Consider the following 24,245-nt stretch of genomic DNA (forward strand, 5'->3'; position numbering starts at 1 on the left):
CGCCAAAAAGCCATCACATCCCACCGCCTTGACAATTTTTGGTCCGAGTCATGTCGACTTTCAAGAAGTGAACTGTACATATGAATCTTCTGGATATCAATAGATGAATAACGAATTAATAGATAACCTTTTATGCAAGTTAGACAAACGTTAGTCATTTGAATCAATGATTTTTGGCATATCTTTTTTTTTTTTTTTTTTATTGACATTCAAGATTATTTGATTATCCGTCAAGGAAACATGTGCTTATTAGTTCATAATTTCCTATATGCAACATAAAATTTTATTTGTGTATACTTATGGTCACACATTTATGTTATGTATTATTCATTGTCGTCTATCAAAGACATAATCATACTTGAGTTATCTCCCTTCCATTGAGACGACAATCATTGTAAGAGCATTCCTATTTTGTAGGGAAAAGACGTATAAAGACCTTCAAATACCTTTATGGTGAAAATCTTTTGAAAAATGAAACGTGTTATTTTCAGTTGTTCAGAGACCGAATTATCGAAATATTTCTAAAAGTAAAAAAAAATAAATGAAATTAACACTCAGTTGTAATGGTGACAAATAAAAATACATAAAATAGTATACATTTTTATTTCTGTTGTCTTCCTTGATCAATAGTTTTAACAATAACTTATCACAAAATTTCCAGGACACGTGACTAACAGTTTTGGCCTTGCCCTTGATAGCTCGTGATATTGTTCACATATCATTTCCGATTATTTGTACTTTTGTGATATATGACGTCATGCATGTGAAATTGTGAAACAACACAGCTGATGAATGCAAAATATACGTTTGTTTGTCTACGGCTACCTGGAACGATCCGAGAGTTTGATATAAGCAATGAATTGATAATTGAAGTATGAATGCCAACTGCACGCTGACAAAAATAATGGAGGGCCGAAGTTGGTTTCCCAGTTCCTAGATCGAACTCAAATATTTCAATATTCTTTGCAAAATTTTACAATATTATTATACAAATATTTTGCTCAATGCAATCTAATATGATATATAACATTTTTTTCTGGTACATCATGGCACCAGATTCATTTGATTCTTACATTTTTGACATTTTTAAAAATTAGGTCACTGTGACCTACAATGTATTTTTTGACACTAAGTTATATTTTCAAAATGTTTTCAACAAATAAATGCATTATTATTCATGAAAAGTCATTAAAAATATCATTTGGTTCAAACAAAATAGAAAAGTGACCCACCTGTGAAACCCTCCATAACTCACGATGGACTCTCACCTGACCTTAATTATATGTCAAATCGTAATGTTCTAACTCACGGGTATCTGTAAACAAAAAAATAATGCTTTTCGGCCTTGGCCGCCGGAAGGCGCAAATTGACACTCCTTCTTCAAGTAAATCAACTATAACTATTGCACTGAGAGTTCATTAAATCAACACGGGTCCAATTATTGTTGAAATAATGACCATTTATTTTGCTCTGCCAGCGATAAATATCTTTCATTTGAACATTTTGTATTTGGTTTTATGTATTGATAAAATAAAATTATAACCGCTTTATGTACACGGAATTGTGAGTAAACGTTTGCATGATTGAGGTTTATTTTATATCTATGACATTAACAATTCAAATATCAGTTATTAATGTTTGTCGCGTTGTGTCTAACTTCAATTATTACATCAAATGTCAGCTTCTGATGTTTTTCGTATTGTGTCAAAAAAGATAGCTCTGTCGTTACCCTACTCATTGATCCGGTTCCTGGTTTGTAGCCGGTCCAATTAGGATTCCTTCCTTTACAGTCTCTATTGAGTCGGAGGAGAATGATCGGTTGCTTTGTCCCTGTCGGGCGCTCAGGTTTTCGCCTTGTTAAAAATAGGGGGCGAGGTACTATTCTTGCCCATTAAATAGGGTCTGCAGGATTTCTACACATATTAAAAATTAAATTCCACACCGAAAATTGACTAAAATGTTCATAATATTCCAATATTGATTATCTCATCTTGTCAGAAACAATTTTGAAAGGATTATTTTCTTTTAAATTATTTATTTTATCTAAATATATTGCATCTTCAACTTCCAAAATTGATTAGATATCATTTTATTGAGAAAACTAAGACATGTAATGTCATACAACCAGATTAAATAAGAAATGTGTTATTTTCAGCTGTTGAAGGACCCTAATTATCAAAATGTTTTTTAAAGTAAAAGACAATAAATGAAATAAATATATAATATATTAGATTTAATGGTGACAAATGAAACTATATTAAATATTACATTTGTATTTCGTTGTCTTCCTTGTTCAATATTATTAACAATAACTTATCAAAAATCCCAGGACACGTGTGACCAACAGTTTTGGCCTTTGTCCCTTGATAGCTCGTGATATTGTTCACATATAATTTTCGATTATTTGTACTTTCGTGATTAGATGACGTCATGCATGTGAAAATCGTGAAACAACACAGCTGATAAATGTAAAAAATATATTTGTTTGTCTACGGCTGCCAGGGACGATCCGATAAGATCAAGATAGGATAAAATTGGCAATTAACGTTTTGATGAGGCAATAACTGTAGGATTAATTAAAGACATGATACTACGTTTCCGAATTTGTTTTTAATCTTTAAACTAGTACATAATATATCTTAATTTGATAATAGCAAGATGGTGTATAATGAAAAACAAACATGGCATATCTATTTATCAAATATTTATCAAAACACTGCAGACCTATTGCTATATTTAACATTGTTCTTAAATTAGATTCAGCTTAAGTTACAAACTGGCTTGAGTCAGATTTTTAAAAATTCATTCAATAAAAAATAACTTTCTGACTTTTCGGCAAAGTTAGCATTACTTCTGATACATGTACGTAAATCAGGTGTCAACATTAATTATTCGGGACTTCGCTGAAAGCTTGTTAAAGACGCGTCGCAACAATCATTACCAAAGAACGTTTGCAATGTTGAATGAATAGGAATGGTTTAACTTTTCTAACTTCACAAATTTAATCGCGATGAAATAAGAATTTTTGTATGCGATCATTAAACAAACAGCATAGCTGTAGTATTAGTAACAGCATAGCTGTAGTATTCTTACAGCATAGCTGTAGTATTCTAACAGCATAGCTGTAGTATTCTGCTAGCATAGCTGTAGTGTTCTAACAGCATAGCTATAGTGTTCTAACAGCTTTGCTGTAGTATTCTAACAGCATACCTGTAGTATTCTAACAGCATAGCTGTAGTATTCTGATAGCATAGCTGTAGTGTTCTAACAGCATAGCTATAGTATTCTGAAAGCATAGCTGTAGTGTTCTAACAGCATAGCTGTAGTGTTCTAATATCATAGCTGTTGTATCCCAGCATAGCTGTAGTATTATGTAGTATTATAACGGCATAGCTGTAGTGTTCTATAGCATAATTGTAGTGTTCTAACAGCATAGCTGTAGTATTCTAACAGCATAGCTGTAGTGTTCTAACAGCATAGCTGTAGTATTAAACTTTCAACAAACAATGAACAGAATTAATTTATATATATATATATAATCCTATATAATTTACTCAACTCCCCTGTATATCAGGGTTATGTGTGCCAAATTTTAATCAAAATCTTTCAAGTACGTTAGGAGGAGTTCATCGAACAAAGTTGTGACAGGCGGACAACCCGATTCCAGAATACCTCCGTAACTTCGTTACGGGAGTATAAAGACAAAATTATGATTTTGCGTTTTGTGTCCTAACCTTAAACACCCCTCCCACCCCCCCAACCCCCAAAACAATATATATATGTTGCCAATGGTTTACTTTGACAAACTTTTAGAGGCAATTGGAAACCTTCGGCACTTTCCGTAAACGAGAAAGCATCTTGTTGTTTACGGTTAGCTCCGAAGGTTTCCGTTTACGGAAAGTTCCGAATGTTCCCGATTAGTTTAGAGGATCATGACTCTAACACAAAGTAATGCACCATATGATAAACCACAGTAAAATACACTGGTTTGACCATACCAGTATGCGTAATATTCAGTGCGAATACATTAATTTGTCAGCTACTCTAATATGTGCACAATGTTATCTTCTTGTACGTGTAGTATATATCTGATACAGAGATTTCCAAACAATTGCGCATTCTGATAAAGGATTATTTGGCTAGCGCGCTTTATTATGTATTGAAAATTGTAATAGTTAGTGTTGACACATGCGTTATCATTAAAACAATATGAATAATCTCTACATTGGCCCAGTTGGTCATAAGGTGTTATTAACGCTTAATCACTTGATTAGTGAAATTTCCATTTCTCATTTGCTGCAAAACCAGTGATTGTATATTCAATAAAATCAGTAAGGAATGTAGTTTTAACATTCTTCAGTGTTAATATTAGTATCAGAAATTGTTTTGTCTTGATTTGAAAAAAATGCCTTTAAGCTGTAATTAGCCTAATCACGTTTTGAATAACTGATCACTGCACTGGCGTCTGTACCGGTGTTAGCGGTTACATACGTATTTTTGATGCCAAATCTCAACACACGATTAAAACATAGCATGTATGATAGCGAGAAATGACAAGTATATACAAAATAATGATTTAAAAACAATTGTTAGTTTCGTACGTTTTATATAGTCCTGTTTTTTTATCAACACAAGACTTGTCTAGCGAAACATAATTTTCGAAATGAGTTTCATCAAATCATAAGTGAAAGGAACACTCATATGAAATGGGATTTACCACAACTCTGGAATTCATTCTAACAGGTCTAAGATGGATGCCATTATGTAAGAAAAAAAGTTGTTGTCTTTACCTTTTTTCAATAAAAAAATCTGTGAGGAATGCGTTAAAACAGTTCTCTAGCCTAATTATTGTTAATCGAAATTAACATTTTCCGTTGAATCACTAAGTATTCTGACAACATCAGAATTAATTCATCCATTATTAGTAACAAAGATGTTTCATGTATAAGTCATTATGTAATCGGTTAACCGAAACACACGCTTCGGTACTGGGCGCAGCCGTGTTGTTAATGACAGCGGTGAAAGCTGGCACATAGCTGTTTTGTAATTTATATCAGAAATACTCTCGGCGTCTTGTAGAGCTGCATACTATAGTTTAGTATAATTATAAATATCACATTTATGTTCTGTTATGTTGGTGTCTATTGTAATTAAATCCTTGGAGATTATCCAGCGAGGGATCCAGCCATTTCCAGCGAAATCCAGCAATCGCTACACGAGATCATATTCCAAATAATACTTTATTTTGAATTTCAGGCTGTCTAAGTTTGTCTCTGTCTGAGATCGCTCGTGAATTGTCAACTGGAGTTTTGGGATTAAAATTCCGAATAAAGTAAGTAGAAAAACATCGATTTGAAATGTTGACGGTTTCCAACGACCCTCCATTGTCGTGGAATCGCTTCGTTGATAAATGTGAGGTCTAATGGCGGAAAATCAGACTGTTTACTATTTGAGTGTATTTTCATGGAATCTATCGTTTGTACATGTATGTATCTGTATATCACCGTATACATATTGTACGCGTTATCATTACTTGTGTTCGATTAGGTCTATGCCCTACTTGCGATGAGTAGTGAACGTCACTGCGTTCGGTGTGTTGATGTTCAGCATTTTTCCGGGGACATGAGCCTAACAGTCAGCGTTTCATCAAAGTACGTGTAATATTATATCAATGGCAATTTCTAACATCACTTTATCAAGCATTTCTGTCTGTGTTTCTACACAACGATATTATTATAGGCCATATCACAGAATGTTCATTCAAAACTAGGTCACAATGTAAATTATGTCAAAAGCATGCATTCTCATGCGCGTGACCAAGCATCTTCAATGGGAAATGAAGTGATCAGAGTTTACTAGTTTCATTGAGGCGGAGCGAAGTGAAAATGTAAATATTATCTGTTCCCCTACCGTTGTGGGCACTAATGCACTTATATAGTTACAGATTGATTAGTATTTTATTATGGATACTTTCATGTTCTTTTGACTATTTGTTATAGAATTGCCATCAACTACACATAATTTCGTATACAAGCGACTCCATTATTCATATTTTGTTAAATTAGAGACTTGTTGATTGGTAAATAATTATTAGTTCAGTTTTTCATACGTGTAACTTTCATGATTCATGGTTTCATATATTATTAAAAAGGTCTTTGGAATGATAGATATAATCATAATAGATAGAAATGCATTTATTTTGTTTGCAGATTTCACCCCGGTTGTAACATTCTGTCAGGGGCGGAGTTTGTGATTTAAACAGAGAAATAAACAATAGAAAATGCCTATGCGATTTGATTTTAAAATTTTCACAATTTTCAACATTAATCCATACAGGTTGTTTCACTTGTCAATACATTTTATTCAACTAACTTGACCATAATTATAGCAAAATTGAATCCTTCTTGATACAGTCAACTACACAGTACACACTTTATTACCTGATGATTTATAGAGTGAATACACAAAATCTAAATAATTGATTTACAATAAAATAAACGACAAGCTTGAACACTCGAATTAAGTCAAATATAAAATTATAAACTTAAGGCAAAACTGTTCGGATAGAAAATCCATACCAGCAAATAGCCGTAAAATATTTCGATATATACAGGACAGTTCAATTTATGACACAGGCAGTTTCCCTTGGAATATAACAAACTTTCCAGTCTGATATCCACATGTTATGACCGCATATACGTCACTTCCGGTGAAGACAGTCTCGAGCATGTGATGTTCTTCCGTGATATCTAGGCGACGTATGACATCGGCGAATCCGAGTTCTGAACCCAGGGTTACGACGTATGTAGGAACAAGGTCTGGTCTAACTACGAACACGTCACTCCACACGATTTCCAAAATATCTCCAGTTCTGGACACTCGAGGATAATGACCTAAATAAAATATATAAAGATTTTGCTTAAGTTTAAACTAATAAAAGACATTATCTTTCCACATAGCAAATGACACCGGGCATATCATTGATTGTGCATCAATTGGTAACAAACAGCGAGTTTTAAAAATAAGTTATTTGATTGATAATAAAGTAATTAAATGAAAATATAATTACCTTATAAGAATATATTTGACAATGTAAGACACTTGCCTGTGAGGAAAGGAACCTCTCCGAGGACGGTACCGTACACTTACCTTTGAGGGAAGGAACCCCTCCGAGGACGGTACCGTACACTTACCTGTGAGGGAAGGAACATCTCCAAGGATGAGAATAGAGGCATTGATAACTTCACTATAAACCCCAGCGTAGTTACTGGCCATGACCTCCACAGTGTACAGATGGTTGTCTGCGAGACTGATGTCCTCTACTGATACGGAGGTCCGCATCTCCGTGTCCTCCCAGTCCTTTGTAACCCGACCACCCTGGAGGATACGGTACGAATAGCCTTTGATTCCAAATGAGTCGTCGATACCTTCCCAGGTAAACATTAATGGTGAACTCGAGTAGAGAACAGGAACTTTGGCTACGGTTTCTGCTTTGGTATCGATGAATATTGCAGCTTTCTGTACGTCTGGTGGACGATAGGAGATTAATTTGGGTCCAACAGTTGTCGCTTGATGTAGGTCAGCATCATTGTAACAAGTGATGTGTGCCGATATCATTATACCGTGTGTCAGGTGAAGAGGCTCAGTTTGAAGCTGATTCAGCATAGGTTTGTTGTCGATCCCGGCAATGACCGTTTGGTTAGTATGTTCAACTGAAACATTTAACAAGAACATGACATTGTATTAAATCAAGTATGTTTAAGACATAATTTTACCAATATAACAATATAGCCTTATATTAGATATGCAACGATTTTTTCAATATTTTCGTTGTCATGCGGTGTTCGACATATAGCATTCACGTGTCAACTGTATTTCACTAATGTGGAGCTACTCAGGGTATCGTCCTATGGTCATTGTTCTTTGCAATTAACATACCCATAATAGATTTAGCATTTCCCAATGAAACATTTACGAATCTATATATCTCTGCTTTGAAATACATGTATCACAATGTTTCACAATACAGCCATTTTTTTAAACTTTCGTTCAAAAACAGAAAACTAATAATACTCCACTACGAGCATACCTATATCACAGGAACATTCCGTAGAAGAGCTTTCAATATCGTATGTATCCCACGTAATGTTGATCTTTGTTACTGATATCCCTCCGGACGATTCATAGGTCATAGTCATCTGTGCGTTTGATATTTGTGGCGGAGTATGATCCATTACAAAAGCCTTGGCATGAAAGTGACTTTGATCTCCAGCGTGGTTCTCCGCTTTTGCCGTAACATATACTTCCTGTCCATGGGGTACCTCTGTGAAGAGCAATTTGTTTGACGATCGCGGTACAAGAACTAGCGGATGGAGTTGAAAACCTCCGGGTGTAGAACCAGCGGCGACGTAAATGTCTTTAATTCCACTTTCTTTATCCATGACATTGACAGTAATATTTAGCTCTGTCGGGGACACCTGACTCACTTTCACGACGTCTTCAGTGTTATCCACACGTGCCTTAAACTCCATGACATCCAATATAACATTAACTTTGACCCCAAAATGTATAATTTCCGTCTTGAATGATATACTACGGGTGCCATTAAAGAAGGCTGAACTTTCTAATGTGGTGTTGAATCGATGCTCCCCATTAATGGTTTCTTGGGTGGTGAAGATGTGTCTTTGATTTTCAAACGTGACATTGACCGTGGTACCGGTATCGGTTCCCATACCATCGAAAATAACTTGTAGTTTATACACAGATGTGTGTTCATGCCTGTCTATCATTTTCGTCCATAACACTGTCCCGTTTTCTGCAGCTAATGTTTCATTGTATAAATTCGATAACTCAGAAATCCAGACTCCATTTGGTGGGGAAGAATCAAACATGGCTGGAGGAGAAAATATAATTTCACTTTCAAATCCAGCAGAGTCTATGGCTTTAACAGCAAATCTATAAAACTGTCCATCTGTAAGAATGATATTGTGAAATGTGAAAGTATTTTGTAAGCCTATACATTCCCACTGTAAAGATGCAATGGTAGAATTGTTTGACTTGTCCACAGCGACGAAGAAGGATTCAATAGCCGAATGCCGGTCATCGAATCCCCGGAGCGATACTCCGATGTGTCGGGAGTTTTGTACATAAGTGTTATAGAATTTGTCTGTGTTGTACACAACACCTGTGTATGGTGTTTCGTTATCGACCAACACCCCATCCGATACAAGCGCTGTATGGAGTCCGATTTGATTTGTAGCCGTGACGGTTACGTAATACATGTATGTTGTTCCTGGAGATAGTGTCAAGTCAGGCCATGACTTCGAAGTGTTCAAACCAACGTTAGTAGTTATAATGACGTCATCCCCTGTAAAAAAATGTATCTTAATCAATATTTGATTTGACATAAAATTTTAATTATTCAATATCTGCTAGAAGCAAAAAAAAAAGACGTTTAAAATGACATAAAACACATTTTGTTTATTAAAATATCACCTAAATAACAACAAAAAACTTTTTTTACGTTTTTGTTTTGTTTTTAACAATAATCAACTCTCTAAAGTAATACCTATATAGGCATAATGCGGATATTCGTTTTCAGTCTAAATGGGTGTATAATTTAACTTATGCTTATCCCATTACTCGACATACCTCCTGGCGAAGTTCCCAGCGCCACAAGGTAGCTGTAGATTCCACTTTGAGGATCCCTAAACACGTTCCCCCAGCACGCTGTCAACGTATCTAATGTCGTGGTGAAGTCAAGGTCATGGTCGCATGTCCCTTCGTCATTTTCTCGGATAAAGCGTCCCATTCTGACAGACGGTGGTGTATTATCGATATGCACCGGCGATGACGTAAACCCAATAAACTCTGACACAGACATCCAAGCTCTGACGTAAACCACATAACTCGTATCGTGCTTCAGAAATCGTTCTCCTCTCAGACAATGAACAATAGATGTTTGGTGCTCTACGTCATACCACAGACTTTCATGTAGAGGATCAAATATTCCTGTTCCAATAGGGAAGTCATATTGTCCCATACTCCATTCGTAGCGCATGATGTTATGTACGTCAGCCCCATCGACTGTCCAGCGAGCGGATATGCATGATGAAGATGGTGATATTTGCGCGTTCTTTGATCCATGCATTATTTCAATATCCATGGATAATGAACTAGTTTGATTATTGATCTTGCATTCAGTATGTATGCCAACATCGTGACATTTTTGTTCTACAACAGCACACGTACAATCCTTGTTACAGTAATGTACATCACAGGAATGTTTTAGAATCTCAAGTTCGCCGTTCATGTCAATGTTGTTTGATGAGATTACAGTAACAGTCACCTTCCCCACTGAACTTTTCAGTCCCGCGTGGTTTTCCGCCCATACTGTGATTATTAGTAACTGCCCTGGTCTGATGCTGTCATTTAATACGACTTGTATGGTCTCTGTATCCTTATCGGATGGTGTAAAGGACAGAACGCCGTTACTGAGCTCAGATCCGCTGTATGTCTTACCAACGGTCACGTGGTACAGCTTGACCCGGGATTCCACATCTATGAACCCAGACAAAGTGATTTCCATTGCTGACACGGATTTACCTGATGTAGTAACAGAGTACCAGGTCATCGGCTCTGTGATTCCACCAAGATGAGGAGGGGTTGGGTCTATAAGGAGACTGTTCGACGTCTCCGAGATACAAAGTCCTGCTTCGTTACAAGCTGTCACTCTTGCGATGTACGTATCTCCTGGTCTAAGCCAGTCTTTATTTGGAAGTGATATACGTAGTTCGTTAATATTCGGTAGATTGACGTTTTCTATTGGTGTGTGGCCTTCGTGATGCGTTGTTATTGAAACAATATGTTTCACAATAGGACTTTCGGAATCCTGAAACTTCCATGAAAGATGAAGAACAGATGGGTCAAATTGATATAAATTGTTAAGTGAGGCATATCCGCCATCGGTTCGAATAACGGGTTCGGAGACCATATTCGGCGGAGTTGAATCCACGACGAAGCTGTTGGAGACGCTTTCTGTAGACATTCCCAGATGGTTTTCTGCCCTGACCACCACGCACATGGTCTTATCTAGTGGAAGGGAGACTGCGGTTGTCATGTAGTTGGCCAGAAGGAAATTGGTAAAGGGTAAAATATCACATGTTTCGCTGTCGACACTTCGAATACACACTTCGTACCTTCTTATCCCAGATTCCACATCAGAGAAGCCAAACCACTGGGCTTGAATCGTATCCCTGTGCAACCGGCACAATGTTCAAATTAATATTCCTTTATTCAAATTTACTTTGTTAATGTCAGTTATGTGTTCTTTATTTGATCCAAATCGATTTATAGAAATCGTTATTGTATCTTGTATGGCTTTAACAATTTAACGTATGAACCTTCTAGTAAATATATCTTTAAAGGGATAATTCAGTCTAAGAGAACATTACAATTTGTACATATACCGGAAAAACCCAGTTCTAATGAAAATTAGACCAGTCGCTTTCACTATGATATGCCTGAAAAGCCTATGGTTTTGACATGTGGGTAGATGTTCAAACTCGCTTGCTGTCCGCCATTACACATTGTGGTCGAACTTCTTGTTTGCCGAACCCTGTCCCTTGCTCGTAGAGTCATGCAACTTTTGTATAGAACTGCTCAAATCGCTCTGACCGTAGTGTGTTTACCTTATTAGGTGAATTGCCTTGCCTAAAAATCATTTGATCACCTTCTCAGTGGTTATGTAGTTTATTTGTTTAAAGTGCGTGACTTTGGCTCGGGTATGGGTACAGCGTCCATATTGTACCTGCTTAATTGTATTGATCAACGATTTGATATTTCAACGAAATTAATTAAAATACTAAACAATGACGTGGAATTTGTCAATATTTTATGTTATATGTTTCATAAGAAATGTAGAACAATACATTTATGCCATATTTTGCTTCTTGGTTATGCAAAAGAATTAGTCTGAGTGAATTGTCCCTTTAAAATAACAAAATACACATAATGATTTTGTTTACTACATCAATCTCTTTTCGGTTATACGAAAAAGATATACTACAAAGAATCACCATCTGTACTTACGGATGAGGCCAGTATCTGGAGTGATGTCCATCAATTCCTACATGGACGACTCCTGGGATTGGTGGAGAAGAGTCTGTAGTAAAGCCATTGGATGACACAGATGTACATATGCCAGCTCCGTTACACGCTTGTACGGTACAGAAATGCTGTTCTCCAGGGACAAGGGTATGCTGCCAGCGTATTGCTGTTAAATTAAGAATACATTGTCATTGTTACATTGTTGCATATTATTTCATCATTTATCTATTTGGCCAACACATGCAATATTATTTTTCTTACCTGTTTGTGTTCCTGTAGAAGTCATGCTCCTGACGTCATCCTCTGACGGCTGGGTACCTAGACCTGCTGTATAATACAACACTCCGGAATGAGGGTCACTGAATCCGGACCAATGACACCCAGCATGTGTCGTGTTAGATTGAAAGTCAATGTCCGGCTGCCGATGGAATATTTAATTTATAATCATAGTATGTATATAAAAACAACAGCCATTGACAAAAAATGTATCATGATATTAGATACAGAACTGTATACACTGTAAACTGAAACAAAAGAACCACACCTTTTCAACATTGACGCCATCTCGCACGGTACCTGGTGCCGGAGCTGATCGATCGAAAACAAATGGATCCGAGGATGCCAAAGTTGAAAGTCCTGCTTTATTTGTTACCTGATTAAGCAAAAAACACAAAGAAGAAGGAGGTATACAAAAAAACAAATTACATTCTAAACCAAGAAGTCAAAGAAGATAAAGCTTCCTCAAATCATTTAGATATTTTTAATTGCAACCTAATTTACCACAAACATATTGTCAAATAAGCATCACTTTATAAGGCTTCTGTATATCTCCTGTATATTGTATGAGATACCAATGATGTTATTGTTTTTGTGAATTATAATAAATGTTATTGTGATATATTACCATAGTGTTTACTTACTAATATGATTATAAAATATTTTGTTCCGTCCTGCAGCTCAGAAAGGTCTGTAAATGTGGCAGAATCACCATAAAAATCACACAAGTTCAAGATGTCTGGTGTAGATTCGGTTGATCCAATCCCTAACTGTATCATATCTATACCGCTATCGTCGTCACGGAAACCTGTCCAGTGTACGTTGACCTTTGGCCCCATGTAGTCGCGTGACATTAGGTAGGTTCCAACACGTAATGTTCCATGCGTAGGGGGCGTGTCGTCATACACAACTCCAGGGGAGACAACTGTGCTTGCATGGCCCACGTGATCAAATGCTGGTAACAATTTTACAAAACATAATCTGTCAGTAGAGAATTGACTAATATTAACAAACGAGACAGCAACATATAAAAACATAATATGTCAATACATTTCCATGTTAAATACAACTGTTAATCAGGCATCAAATTTACCAACCAGTGATTGTTGCGTAATATGTGAAACCCGCATGGAGATTCGGGCTATTGATTTTTACGGAATTCGAATGACCGATTGTTTTCTTAGCCACAACGTCTTGTCCATGTGGATTGCTTCCTGCAAAAGAGAAAATAAGCAAATTTACAATATCTAAATTAAGGAGTATACATAAAATATTTTTCGTTAACTATGACTTGAAAATCACTTTGTTATAAAATAATTCAAGTACCTTTATTAGACAATAATAAATACCAATTATCCTACCTATTGAATATTCATATCTGGATATGCTGTCCGGGTATCCCAGGTCTTTGTAACCATGGAAATCCTGAAACCCATCCCAGTGGACCAGCATATGTCTGCTGTTGGTGATGTACCTGTTCTGTGATATAATAATGACGTCACCTTTCTCGGGTGGATTTTCGTCAAAAACAAACCCATCGCCACAAGTCTGAAAAGCAGCTAGGATCTGTCCATTCGGAGATGTATAGCTCTGTACCTTGGCACAGATGTAGTGGATCATTTCGTTTTCAAGTTCGATCCCCTGAAAAGCGCAAAATCCTCCAACAGTCTGATAGACAGCTACACACAGAGGGTTGTTTTCACATGTCAACTGATCTTTTTTATCCTTCAGAAGATACCACGTGACCGGGCGGTCTCCTAGCCCCAGAATGATTCCTCCAACCCGAACAGGTTTTGCAGAAAAGTCGAGTTCGGTCTCGTGGAGCCATGCGAGTTTATGGCCTAAATTCGATGCATGGATAGAGCCTTTGATATCATTAACAATATCCAAATCTGAGTCGATTTCGTATAAGATAGTTTTGTCGAAAATGTTCGGATCCTCTGTCACTGTTAGTGACACACATTCTATGCCAGAGGGTCCATCAGGAAAATGTATCTCTACACATGTGTACAACTGCTGGTGAGGGTAGCGTGGTAGTTCAATACACTGTGAAATCTGTGGTAAGGAATGAAAAAAACAATGGTCAAAATTTTAAAGTATACACAGTTGATTATGAGTTACTACTATTAATCAAAGCTGAACCGGAAGAAATACACGTTGATGTTGGAATTTGTATCCCTTGGTAAATTACAATAAGTCAGTACAGATTTTATTCAAAGATTTAGTAAGATGAGCAGATTTTTTGTAATAAAATAAATGGACATTAAAAATCCGAATATGCAGTTTTACTTACCGTACTGTTGTTCAGATTATCAGAAAACGTATGTGAAATCCATGGTGTGACTTGCAATGTGGCGATTTTGTTCTGAAATATTCCCCATTGCGCAATGACGTCACACTCAGCTATTCCGGATGGACATTCGAGATTTGACAATGCGATGTTTACAAATGAACATGTATCGTCTATTTTATGTAAGTTAGCCTCTACACTAAACTCATCATATGTAGCATCCGTGACTACAAATCCGTCAGAACTGGTCCATCTAAAGCACATTTCCCCAATACAAGGTCTGATAGAAATTATATACCGCCCGGATCTTAAAGATACGTCATTGAAAATGTAAACCGCGGCATTACCAGACGTTTTGCCGTACGCCATTGTCACGTGATCAGTTTGTGATTTATTGTCACGTGATGACACCCGGAGTTCTACTTCGTAATATGATACATACTGATGGAAATCATCATTGTACCAGTAGACGGATGGGTGATCTGATACAAACATGATGTCATGATCGATGACGCAGTCCAACACGTTAATGCTTACATAAGCGTTTTCTCCATCATTTGAAGTCAGATTGAAACGCGGAAAGGATATGAGTGGTACAAACGAAACGTAGAAACGTTGTTGTACTTGAGTTTGATTGTAAATATCTGCTTCTGTGCTATCAACAGAAATACTAGCGTTTGAAACGAAGTTATAGGTATGGCCGACGTGGAACTGTATATCACCAGCAAAAAGTTCGAGGTCCTCTGTTACAAACAAGGTAGTATTCAACGTGCCTTTCTGTTCGGAACATCCTAGTCCGTCATACACTTTTAAGATAGATGAATCGATATCGCTTTCTTTCACTAGGATAAAGCCATTTGAAATACCGACCCTTTCCCCTCCCGTTGACGATGCCCTGATAGCAGTAAAGTACTGTACATAGTTTGTAAGATTAGTAAAGCTTTCACAATAGATGCCTAAAACATCTACTTGGTGGAATGGAATAATGTCGTCTGCACCAGGACTTAGTCCTACACCGAATTCATATTCAACCGCGCCATGATGTTCAAACCCAGTCCATGTAACGCATAATCTTGATGTGGCTAAAATCACTTCGACGTCTACGTAGTCGTTTTGATGGGAGTTTTTGTCCGAGATGACATCATATACGAGTCCATGACCAGGCGGCAGAATAGATGGAAGATAGAATGGTTTGGTATCTACAGTACAGTGATAGCCTGCGTCGTTAAAGGCATACACTTGAAGATAGAATTCAAATTGCTCTTGAAGATCGTACTCCTGGATATCTGACAAGTCAATCTGAAAACACAGTCTGTCTCCACATTCGGCGTACATGAGATATTGTAATCCGGAAACGAGTCTTCCTTGACGACCTAGAATGATCGGTTCAAAGTTCAATGATTAAGTTCAGCTATTGGAAGAAACAATAATCTGCAAATGATAAACAAATAGAAGAAACCCTTTATATTTAACTTAATGTAGTGTCAAACGATAATAATTTGTACATAGTTGCATGAATACCTTAAACAATTAAATATCGAAACGTGAAAGAAGAAAATATTAGGCGAGACCGGCTTTTATTATCGGCATAATGTAATCTGAAACGCTTATCATTTTTTAAAATTTATGATCATATTTAAAAAAATGCTACATTGAATATTTCGAATAATATCCAATTCAGTACAATAACTTACCTATTCTATAGGAAAAGGATGATATATCCTCTTGTTGCTCATTGTCGTCAAATTCATTTCTATTCCATTCCATGAGCAAATGATCACCACGGAAAGTTGGAAGCAAGTTAGGTGGACAATTGGGAGGAGACTCGTCAAGAAGAACCGGACCAATCACAGCCGTCGTTTCAAGGCCAGCACTGTTGGTTATTCTAATGAAGATGTAGAACTCATCTCCGTTACTGAGACCAGTGTGTCGTTTCTTGAAGAAGTATTTGTGATGAGTTTTCTGGTAATCGATCAAATCTGGAGACACAACGCTGTCTCTTGTTGAGCCTATTCCAACAAAAGCCCCGTGTATTTGACTTTCACTTTCTACTATATCCCATTTTATGTTCATCATATCAATAGGGAGATAGATGATACCTTGTGAATTACTTATGTTGTTGGTCAAAGCCGAAACGTCTGTGGAATCTGAGATGCTCAGTGGTAAACTCGAGACAAAGTCATTGGTGGTCGAATTCATACAATAATCAGAGTGGTCGGTGTCATTCATTTCATGTTTCGTTAAGTTTGCTGTTATGAACCAGGCGCTCCCATCAGAACATATAATAGTCTCTCTCATAGTTGCACTTTGTAATGTAAGATTGACCAACTTTGGTTTAGTCCTGTCCAGAACGATACCATCCGAGCAGACAGGCTTTGACGGTTCCATTGCGTTGTTGTAAGCCACTACAGTCACGTAGTACTTCCCGTCCTGTGGCAGAGAAACACGGACTGATTCGATCGTTGTCTCCTGTAAATGCGTGTCGTTATTCATACTATTTGAAATAACAAAGTCTGCATCTTCCAAACATTCTGTAGCCAGACCCACTTTGTACAATTTTATACCACTTTCGTGATCGATGAATCCAGCCCAGCTCACAATTACTGTTTCCTCACTTATATAGTCAATATCTGGTGTCCCTACCACCCCTTCCATCACTACCCCCGGGGCTGGGGGAGAGTCGTCAGCCAAAACCTCCAAGTGATCTATGGTGAAGAGTCGAGCGACATTCGTCACCGTTATGGTAAAGTGGTACTGGCGATTGTGATTCCCAATATGAGTGTTACCGTGGATGAGGGAATTAAGATCGACAGTGAAATTGTAATAGGCACATGGACCAACAGTAGGACAGTAACAGGTCGTAGCGTCAGATGGGCAGGATAACTGTAGCATAAAAAAAATATTCCGACTTTACATATAAACGAGTTGTCTACCCTTTTGGGTAGGTATACATATTGTTTGCGAGCGTAACATCAAAGTATTTAGAGAAAACAACGTTTGGTTTGGTCACATAACAAAGACGTTCCAATCGATGCAAAGACGAGATACTGCAAAAGTTCAACAGTATCAATGTAGATATGTGCAACTATGAACATTTATATATAGCTAGCATGGCTGTATCGTGTAATGGGAATGAACTTGATTCTACATATTCAGCTAAGGATCATTTTCTCACTTCTTAATGAAAATGTATACTTACATTATTGTCAAGTCTTTGAACACTCAGCGAGCCCTGTCCAATGTCGTTCCCTCCAAAGACTGCACCAAGGGACCAGTCAACAGTATGTATGCCGCTGTGGACATCTATAGCCTTGAATGTTAGGGTCATTTCAGATAAGTCGATACTGTTGTGTACAAAGAGTCTCTCATATCCGACTTTCTCGAGCCAAACATCAGCTATGTCAGGTTCGCTGGAGTCAATGTGAATTGTCACGGATTCTTCATACGAATGGGACATGATATCCTCTGTCATTAGATGAAGACGATAGGTTTCCCCGTCACTTAGTGTTGGGGAAATACACAGCATCTGTGATGTAAAGTTGGGCACATCTGTCTCTTGGATGATCAAATCATCGTCACGACTCAGGGTATACCGAAACCTTGTTAAACCATGGACATTCTCGGTTCCTGATACGGGGAGGAGTCCAGTCGTCTGCTCGTAAATACCAGATATCAAACCATGGTAGTCTGCTTTTATTGGTTTAAGGAGATTTAGGTGGTAAAATTTGTCATTGATGAATCTGTCGGTCCAGGAGTAACAAATCTGTCCTAGGTTTGTTTGCCACTTGTATCCAGTACCTTGAGAGGCCGTGGTGGAATAAAATGGTCGATCATCCCGCGTGACTACTTTCGATGAATTGTCGAATAAGACGAATCTTCGGGCCTGTCGGACATTTCCGGCGATGTCTTTTACTTCCAGTACTACGGTGTACATAGCCGGATTCGGTAGATTCGATGGGATGGTAATATCAACTGGCGAGGTCTGCTCTACTGCTGGTATTACAGGAGTCCTACCTACGTTAAGGTAGTCAGGCCCTGCTTCTTTAGCTTCATACATGTTTACCACGTATGTGTGTATACCGGAAGCGAATTTTGGATCTCCCGGTACCGGAGAGGGGTCATCCCAGCCTGTGAACGTTACTGTGAAGTTCCGACTGGTCAGGATACGACTGGCCGTGTCCAGTGGTTCTGTACCACAAACAGAATGTTCCAGGCAGTGTTCTGGTGGAGCATCGTCATACCAGTAACATAATTCTCTCGTTGTGGAAGTTTTTGGATATGGAACTGAGTGAAGGGTATTGGTTTGGACATTCTTAGAAATCATGTGGCCTCCACCTTGCACTATGTATCGTAAACAAAGCCTAAAATATAAATATACATAATTGTTAGCATTGGTATATTTGAATCGTATTTTAATATTTCTTCGAGAAAGATTTGTGTGTATACATTCCCAAAATAACGAGCGGTACATACACTGTATGATAATATATGTATAAAATACAGTATGCTATTTATTTTTTTAAATATTTGATAGCTGATAGTTGTGTAATTAGGTCAAATTCTGCCAAGGCTCTCAGAGTGAGAGTATTAATCTATTTTCTTTTTTTTTCTTGTTCAATATTTAACTAAATTTCATTACATTAGATCTACTAAACGATTGCATTTCTGCAAAATTTATATGCGAAGTTTTGGTCTGGATACACGCGACGAGTTATGAGGGGAGTTCTACAATGATACATACCTTTGTCCATTTCTCAAGGAAAACGAATTGACAAGCATTCGATCATAGGTCACATGACTCAAAGGATTGTTACTGTTAGTGTCTTCTTTGATCGAAAATGTCTTCACGGTGTCGGAACCTGTATCATAGCATTATATATTTTTGATATGACAAAGATATGTACAATTTTCATATGTTATTCATTGAAACACGAACATTGAATTATGAAAAAAGGATGAAGCTTAGCTTGTAAAATACAATCGCGTAAAAATCATAAAATTTTTAAATACAAGGCGTGTGTAAAATTAAATAATAGAGAGAAACACGTTTTGAGGAATAGGATCTTTGTTTCTTCTACTAAATATATGTACAGTAATCTAGATTAATAAGTAGTAAAAAGCACCATTAAGATAACCTCAAATAATGTATAGTAAGATAAAATACTGCAAAGCACGTTTTTAATGGAACTCGATTTACTAACGAAATAAATTCATTATAAGCATAGCTCATTATGCACATGTTACTGACCGTTATACCAATTTGATCAAGATAATAAATGTTCAAGAATATAATACTCGTGTATCATTCACTTTATATCCGATACCATTTGTACATTTATCATCAAAAACATGTTTTCAAATCATAAAGGGATATGCTCACAAATATGAATTTGAAAGTGAATGTTATGAAGGCGTATGTAGGCGCTTTAAGCATGTCACAATCTTGTCAAGTAAATTTGGAATTTGATAATTATTGTAGAAACAAATTTGAAAACAGATAGAAAATCCGTCAATAGCAACAGAATAATGTACGCTACATGCAGATGTCGACAAGATATAGTTGAATATAATATCAACAGCAATGTATGCAGTTGATAGCAACCACACGTTAAAATACTAATATTATAATGGCTCTTAATCTCCTGACATTTTATGATTTAACGAAATATGAATGAAAAACATATAAATCATTTTGTGCATCTTACCTGACAGAGGTTTTCTCACTATGTGGAAATGCACATCAGTGACACCAAATGCATAATCCATGACGAATTTTGGTTTTGTAGAATTAAAATTGGACACGTCGACTAGAAAGTCAAATTTCGTCTCCGTAAAAATCTGCTTAACTTGTATGTTCCCATAGAAGTCATTTTGATTAGAGCAATGATTCGGTTGATCAGGTGACACGAGAGACATACGTTCACCATTGTTTTCGTCGATTATCTTCATTCGGCATGTCACGGCCTTTGGCGATTTTTTCACTTAAAACGACAAAGATAATTTGAAAAATGGCATGTAAGCTTGCAAGTAAATCCGCGAAAGAAATGGCAATTATGGATGAACAATATTGTATGCTTAAAGACAAATATAAAATATACAGTTTGTTTTAATGTCAGGTGTAATAAAAAAAAATAACGTAGTTGATTTACTATAAATGTATTATAAAATATATAACATTCTTCTCCGTTTTGATTTCCTGTATAAGTGTGTTTTACGTATCAACATACATTCACATCTCGCTTGTGTTGAATCGTACACTCTCCTAAAGTTGATACTATCACATGCACAGTTCCTGGCATAGTTGTGAGTATCCGGACTTCCACACGTGCCGGGCCAACACCACCGGTCCTCCCACGAACACGTTCCTAGTAATTAGTTCAAGGTGATAATAGTGAATCAAAATTTAAGCAACGGACATGATAAATTGTCATTCCAAAATTAACCAAACTAGATTGTTAAAAACAGTTTGTTATTTGGAGATTGTATAAACAATTCTCCTAAACATATATGTTTTGACCGCTGTAGAAATACCTCTAGAGGTTGAATATATCCTGGGATTTTTTGCTATGTTTGGTAGACTGGAAAAATCATATCAGTATCTAAATCTAAACAGGTGGTTACAGACTGAATCACAATTAATTAATATTATTGAAGGTAAGGCCTTAAAGGGCGCAGCCAGATGCTTCAGTAGGCCAATCATTGCAATGTTAATAAGTACAATTTATGGAACTAACTTTTTTCTGTTTATTTTAAATTCATATATTCACACTATATCCTTGTCCCAAAAATCCTCATTTGAGTAGGAAACCCGCGTTAGAGAAGGAAGACAATGTATTTCCGTAACAGATATTCCGTTTTTGGTCAGCTGATTATATTGGAAGGTGGTCTAAATCATCTGAACGCTTTCAAATAAAGAGCGAAAGCACTGAGCTTCTGCCGGATGAATATTACGTTTGTTAGGTTAAAAGAGCGTTTGAACCGCTCGATGATATAATGAGTTTACTTCTAAGCATCATATCCATGGTGATTACCCGTGATTCCCTTCCCCATATATATATCAAAATGGCGACCGCAAACTGAAGCTGTCAGTATATAGGATTAGATTTTGAAGATTGGTTTTTTTTCTTATATTTCCATGTATGTGTTACACCTTAGAAGTGTGCCTTTATAAGACAACATCAATACATTTATGCACGTCTTAATAGACCTTTCATTAATTCCAAAATGAGACTGGAGTTTCTATAGGTCTATGATGTAATATGTATTGATAGAATTATACGACAGTGAAAATGATGTTGCTATTTTTAGGAGTACTTCATGTGGATATCGTTTACCATAGGTTTAAGTTCCATAATACAACATGATTCTCAAATACATCGAGTGATGTCTTTATATAAGCGAATATTTGATGATCATAATTTGACAAAATAAACTTTGCAGAACATAATGTAATGGGTCTGATACAAGAAAGCAAAGGAAAATGTCACCAAAAAAAGTTAAGTATAGAATACAGATAAAAACTTCTTAAAAAACTGATTCACATAGTAATGTTTTATTTACTTGCACATGACCTCCCTCCGTTGTCTAGTTTAAACAGGTCAGCATCTCTACACCTTGTACACCAGCGGTCTGACCGACTCCGACATAGCGTATTACTGCAGTCGGGTATCCTTCCACACGCTGGAATCATGAATATTGTAACAAATATCTTCTTATGGAACTATATTAGTGTGTACATAAAACGTAGATATGACCAGTCTACATGTTATGAGTTCTTTACTAATGAGACAAGATAAGAAATTTAAATTACCATTTTGGTTTATATTGATTAGCATAACACATCCATAACAACAGCGAACAACCTTTTGGTATTAAAGCAGAACAGTCACCACAAGGTTGACTAAAATCTACGTTGTGTTCCTGTAGTACACTTTAGGTAAATTAGAGAATCATGACGTTTTACGACACACGACAATTTCAAAACATTACCACATAGAAACGCACATTCACGCTATAGAAGATACAGGGAACGTAGACTCTAATTACTTAGTACATCACGTGACAAAAAACTGGATTATGATTGGCTATACACAAGGGTAATATTTGCAATAGCGCCCGGGGAAGCGGGGGCTATTGAAGTGGCGCGAAATTAAACGTAAATATATTGTGACGTCACACTTACATGACGTCATTTTAACGTTGCACTTCAACCAAGAGTCAAGATGGCAAACAGGCTGTTGTGTACGGGGAAGGAACAAATATTCCTTTTCTACAGAAGACAGTTCATTCATTTTCGTTTTCAAGAACGACAATTCATATTTTGTACTTTTAATCTAACAACATTGCGTCTCATATTAGGATGATGTACTCATAGTATTGTCTAGTCCATCCCTCGGCACTGCTTTGAGGCAATAGTGCCCTCTCAACAAGGCCATACTAGATAAATAGTAGTTATTATTTTAAGTGTATTTGCACCACCATGGTATTTCACTCACCACTCACAACTACAGCATATCCGTCGATGAAATATCCATCATTACACCGGGTGCATTTTCCAATGTGACATTCAACTCTTGCAGGGGTATTACGGCAGTTGGCGATTGGTTGGTCATAGTAACATTCTGTATATAACAATAAATTATTAAAATAAGTAAGACATCATTTTATCGAACAGCTTTGTTCAGAAAACACGATATTATATTGACTATCTGGATCCGGTCGATTACCAGCGACAAGGTATCTCATTTAATAGAATATTTGGTTGAATCACACCAAATATTGTTTTTGAAAAAGGTTATCCATTACTATACACCATGTCAATATCGATGCAATCATGTATTGTTGATAATAAATGAACATAAAAATAAAAATGATCTGGCATCTCCCCCTATTATTGACGACGAGTGATAAAGCCTTGAGTACTGTAAATACCTTTCGAGTTCCTTTGTCGTTTGTCTCCCTTCTTAATCCAACAGTCACAGTCAAACGTATACCTTAGTCCAGTTTGATTCATCGGTTATTTGAATCTACATCAAACAAAATAAATCAATTAAAAATAACAAAATGCATTCCAAATATATCAATAAAGGCCAGAATAACATACTATTTTGAAATATATCGTGTATATAAAATAGCTATTTTAAATGATAAAAGTATATACATCATCTAATGTATGATGATACTAAAATGATAATTACTATATAGCATTTAACTAGAATTTGGATTGATTAAAGCAAATGAATTTCTATTTTACACAATAATTTGATCTTGACATATCATTTATTTATAAATGATTAATGTTATCCATTAGTAAAACAAACATACATAATCCAGATACCAGCCAGGAAACCAGCCACTATTGTCATGGTAAATTGTTATTCGTTTTATCCTTCCAACACTGAATTCCACGTCACGATATTTTGTGTCACCGTTTTGGAAATCGTTTCCCAGGTATACTGAGTTAACACTATTCGTTGTCCCTTCTACATTTATCCTCACATTCGCCTTAGTTCCAGCTCCAAGCTTTGTACCAGTTTTTATCTTAACTCTTAATCTCACACCTGGAAGTATT

At 36.6% G+C, this 24,245-nt stretch overlaps 1 protein-coding gene across 1 annotated transcript; it reads right to left on the reverse strand.

Annotated features, from left to right (window-relative positions):
* Positions 1-6,458: 6,458 nt before the first annotated feature.
* Positions 6,459-23,687, reverse strand: LOC138330513 (uncharacterized). The gene is made up of 18 exons (XM_069278080.1): positions 23,606-23,687; positions 23,170-23,295; positions 22,235-22,354; positions 20,902-21,039; positions 20,380-20,655; positions 19,416-19,533; positions 17,874-19,035; positions 16,369-17,557; positions 14,678-16,047; positions 13,746-14,439; positions 13,540-13,598; positions 12,653-12,760; positions 12,370-12,526; positions 12,091-12,274; positions 9,652-11,255; positions 8,090-9,367; positions 7,194-7,712; positions 6,459-6,893 (listed from the first exon to the last, which is right to left on the reverse strand). The coding sequence occupies exons 1-18, from the start codon at positions 23,685-23,687 to the stop codon at positions 6,625-6,627; spliced, it is 9,453 nt and encodes a 3,150-aa protein (XP_069134181.1). The 3' UTR covers positions 6,459-6,624.
* Between the last annotated feature and the right edge of the window lie 558 nt (positions 23,688-24,245).

The sequence above is a fragment of the Argopecten irradians genome, chromosome 9 (assembly GCF_041381155.1).
Source record: "Argopecten irradians isolate NY chromosome 9, Ai_NY, whole genome shotgun sequence".
Classification (NCBI taxonomy): Eukaryota; Metazoa; Mollusca; class Bivalvia; order Pectinida; family Pectinidae; genus Argopecten; species Argopecten irradians.

What these genes read in the sequence shown, in the direction of transcription:
- LOC138330513 (XM_069278080.1), bottom strand. Translation starts at nt 23,687, where the DNA reads ATGAATCAAACTGGACTAAGGTATACGTTTGACTGTGACTGTTGGATT. An exon ending in ATATGCTGTAGTTGTGAGTG is followed by an intron (nt 22,355 to 23,169) that starts GTGAGTGAAATA and finishes TCATGATTCCAG; the next exon opens with CGTGTGGAAGGATACCCGAC. An exon ending in ATCCTTTTCCTATAGAATAG is followed by an intron (nt 16,048 to 16,368) that starts GTAAGTTATTGT and finishes CGATCATTCTAG; the next exon opens with GTCGTCAAGGAAGACTCGTT.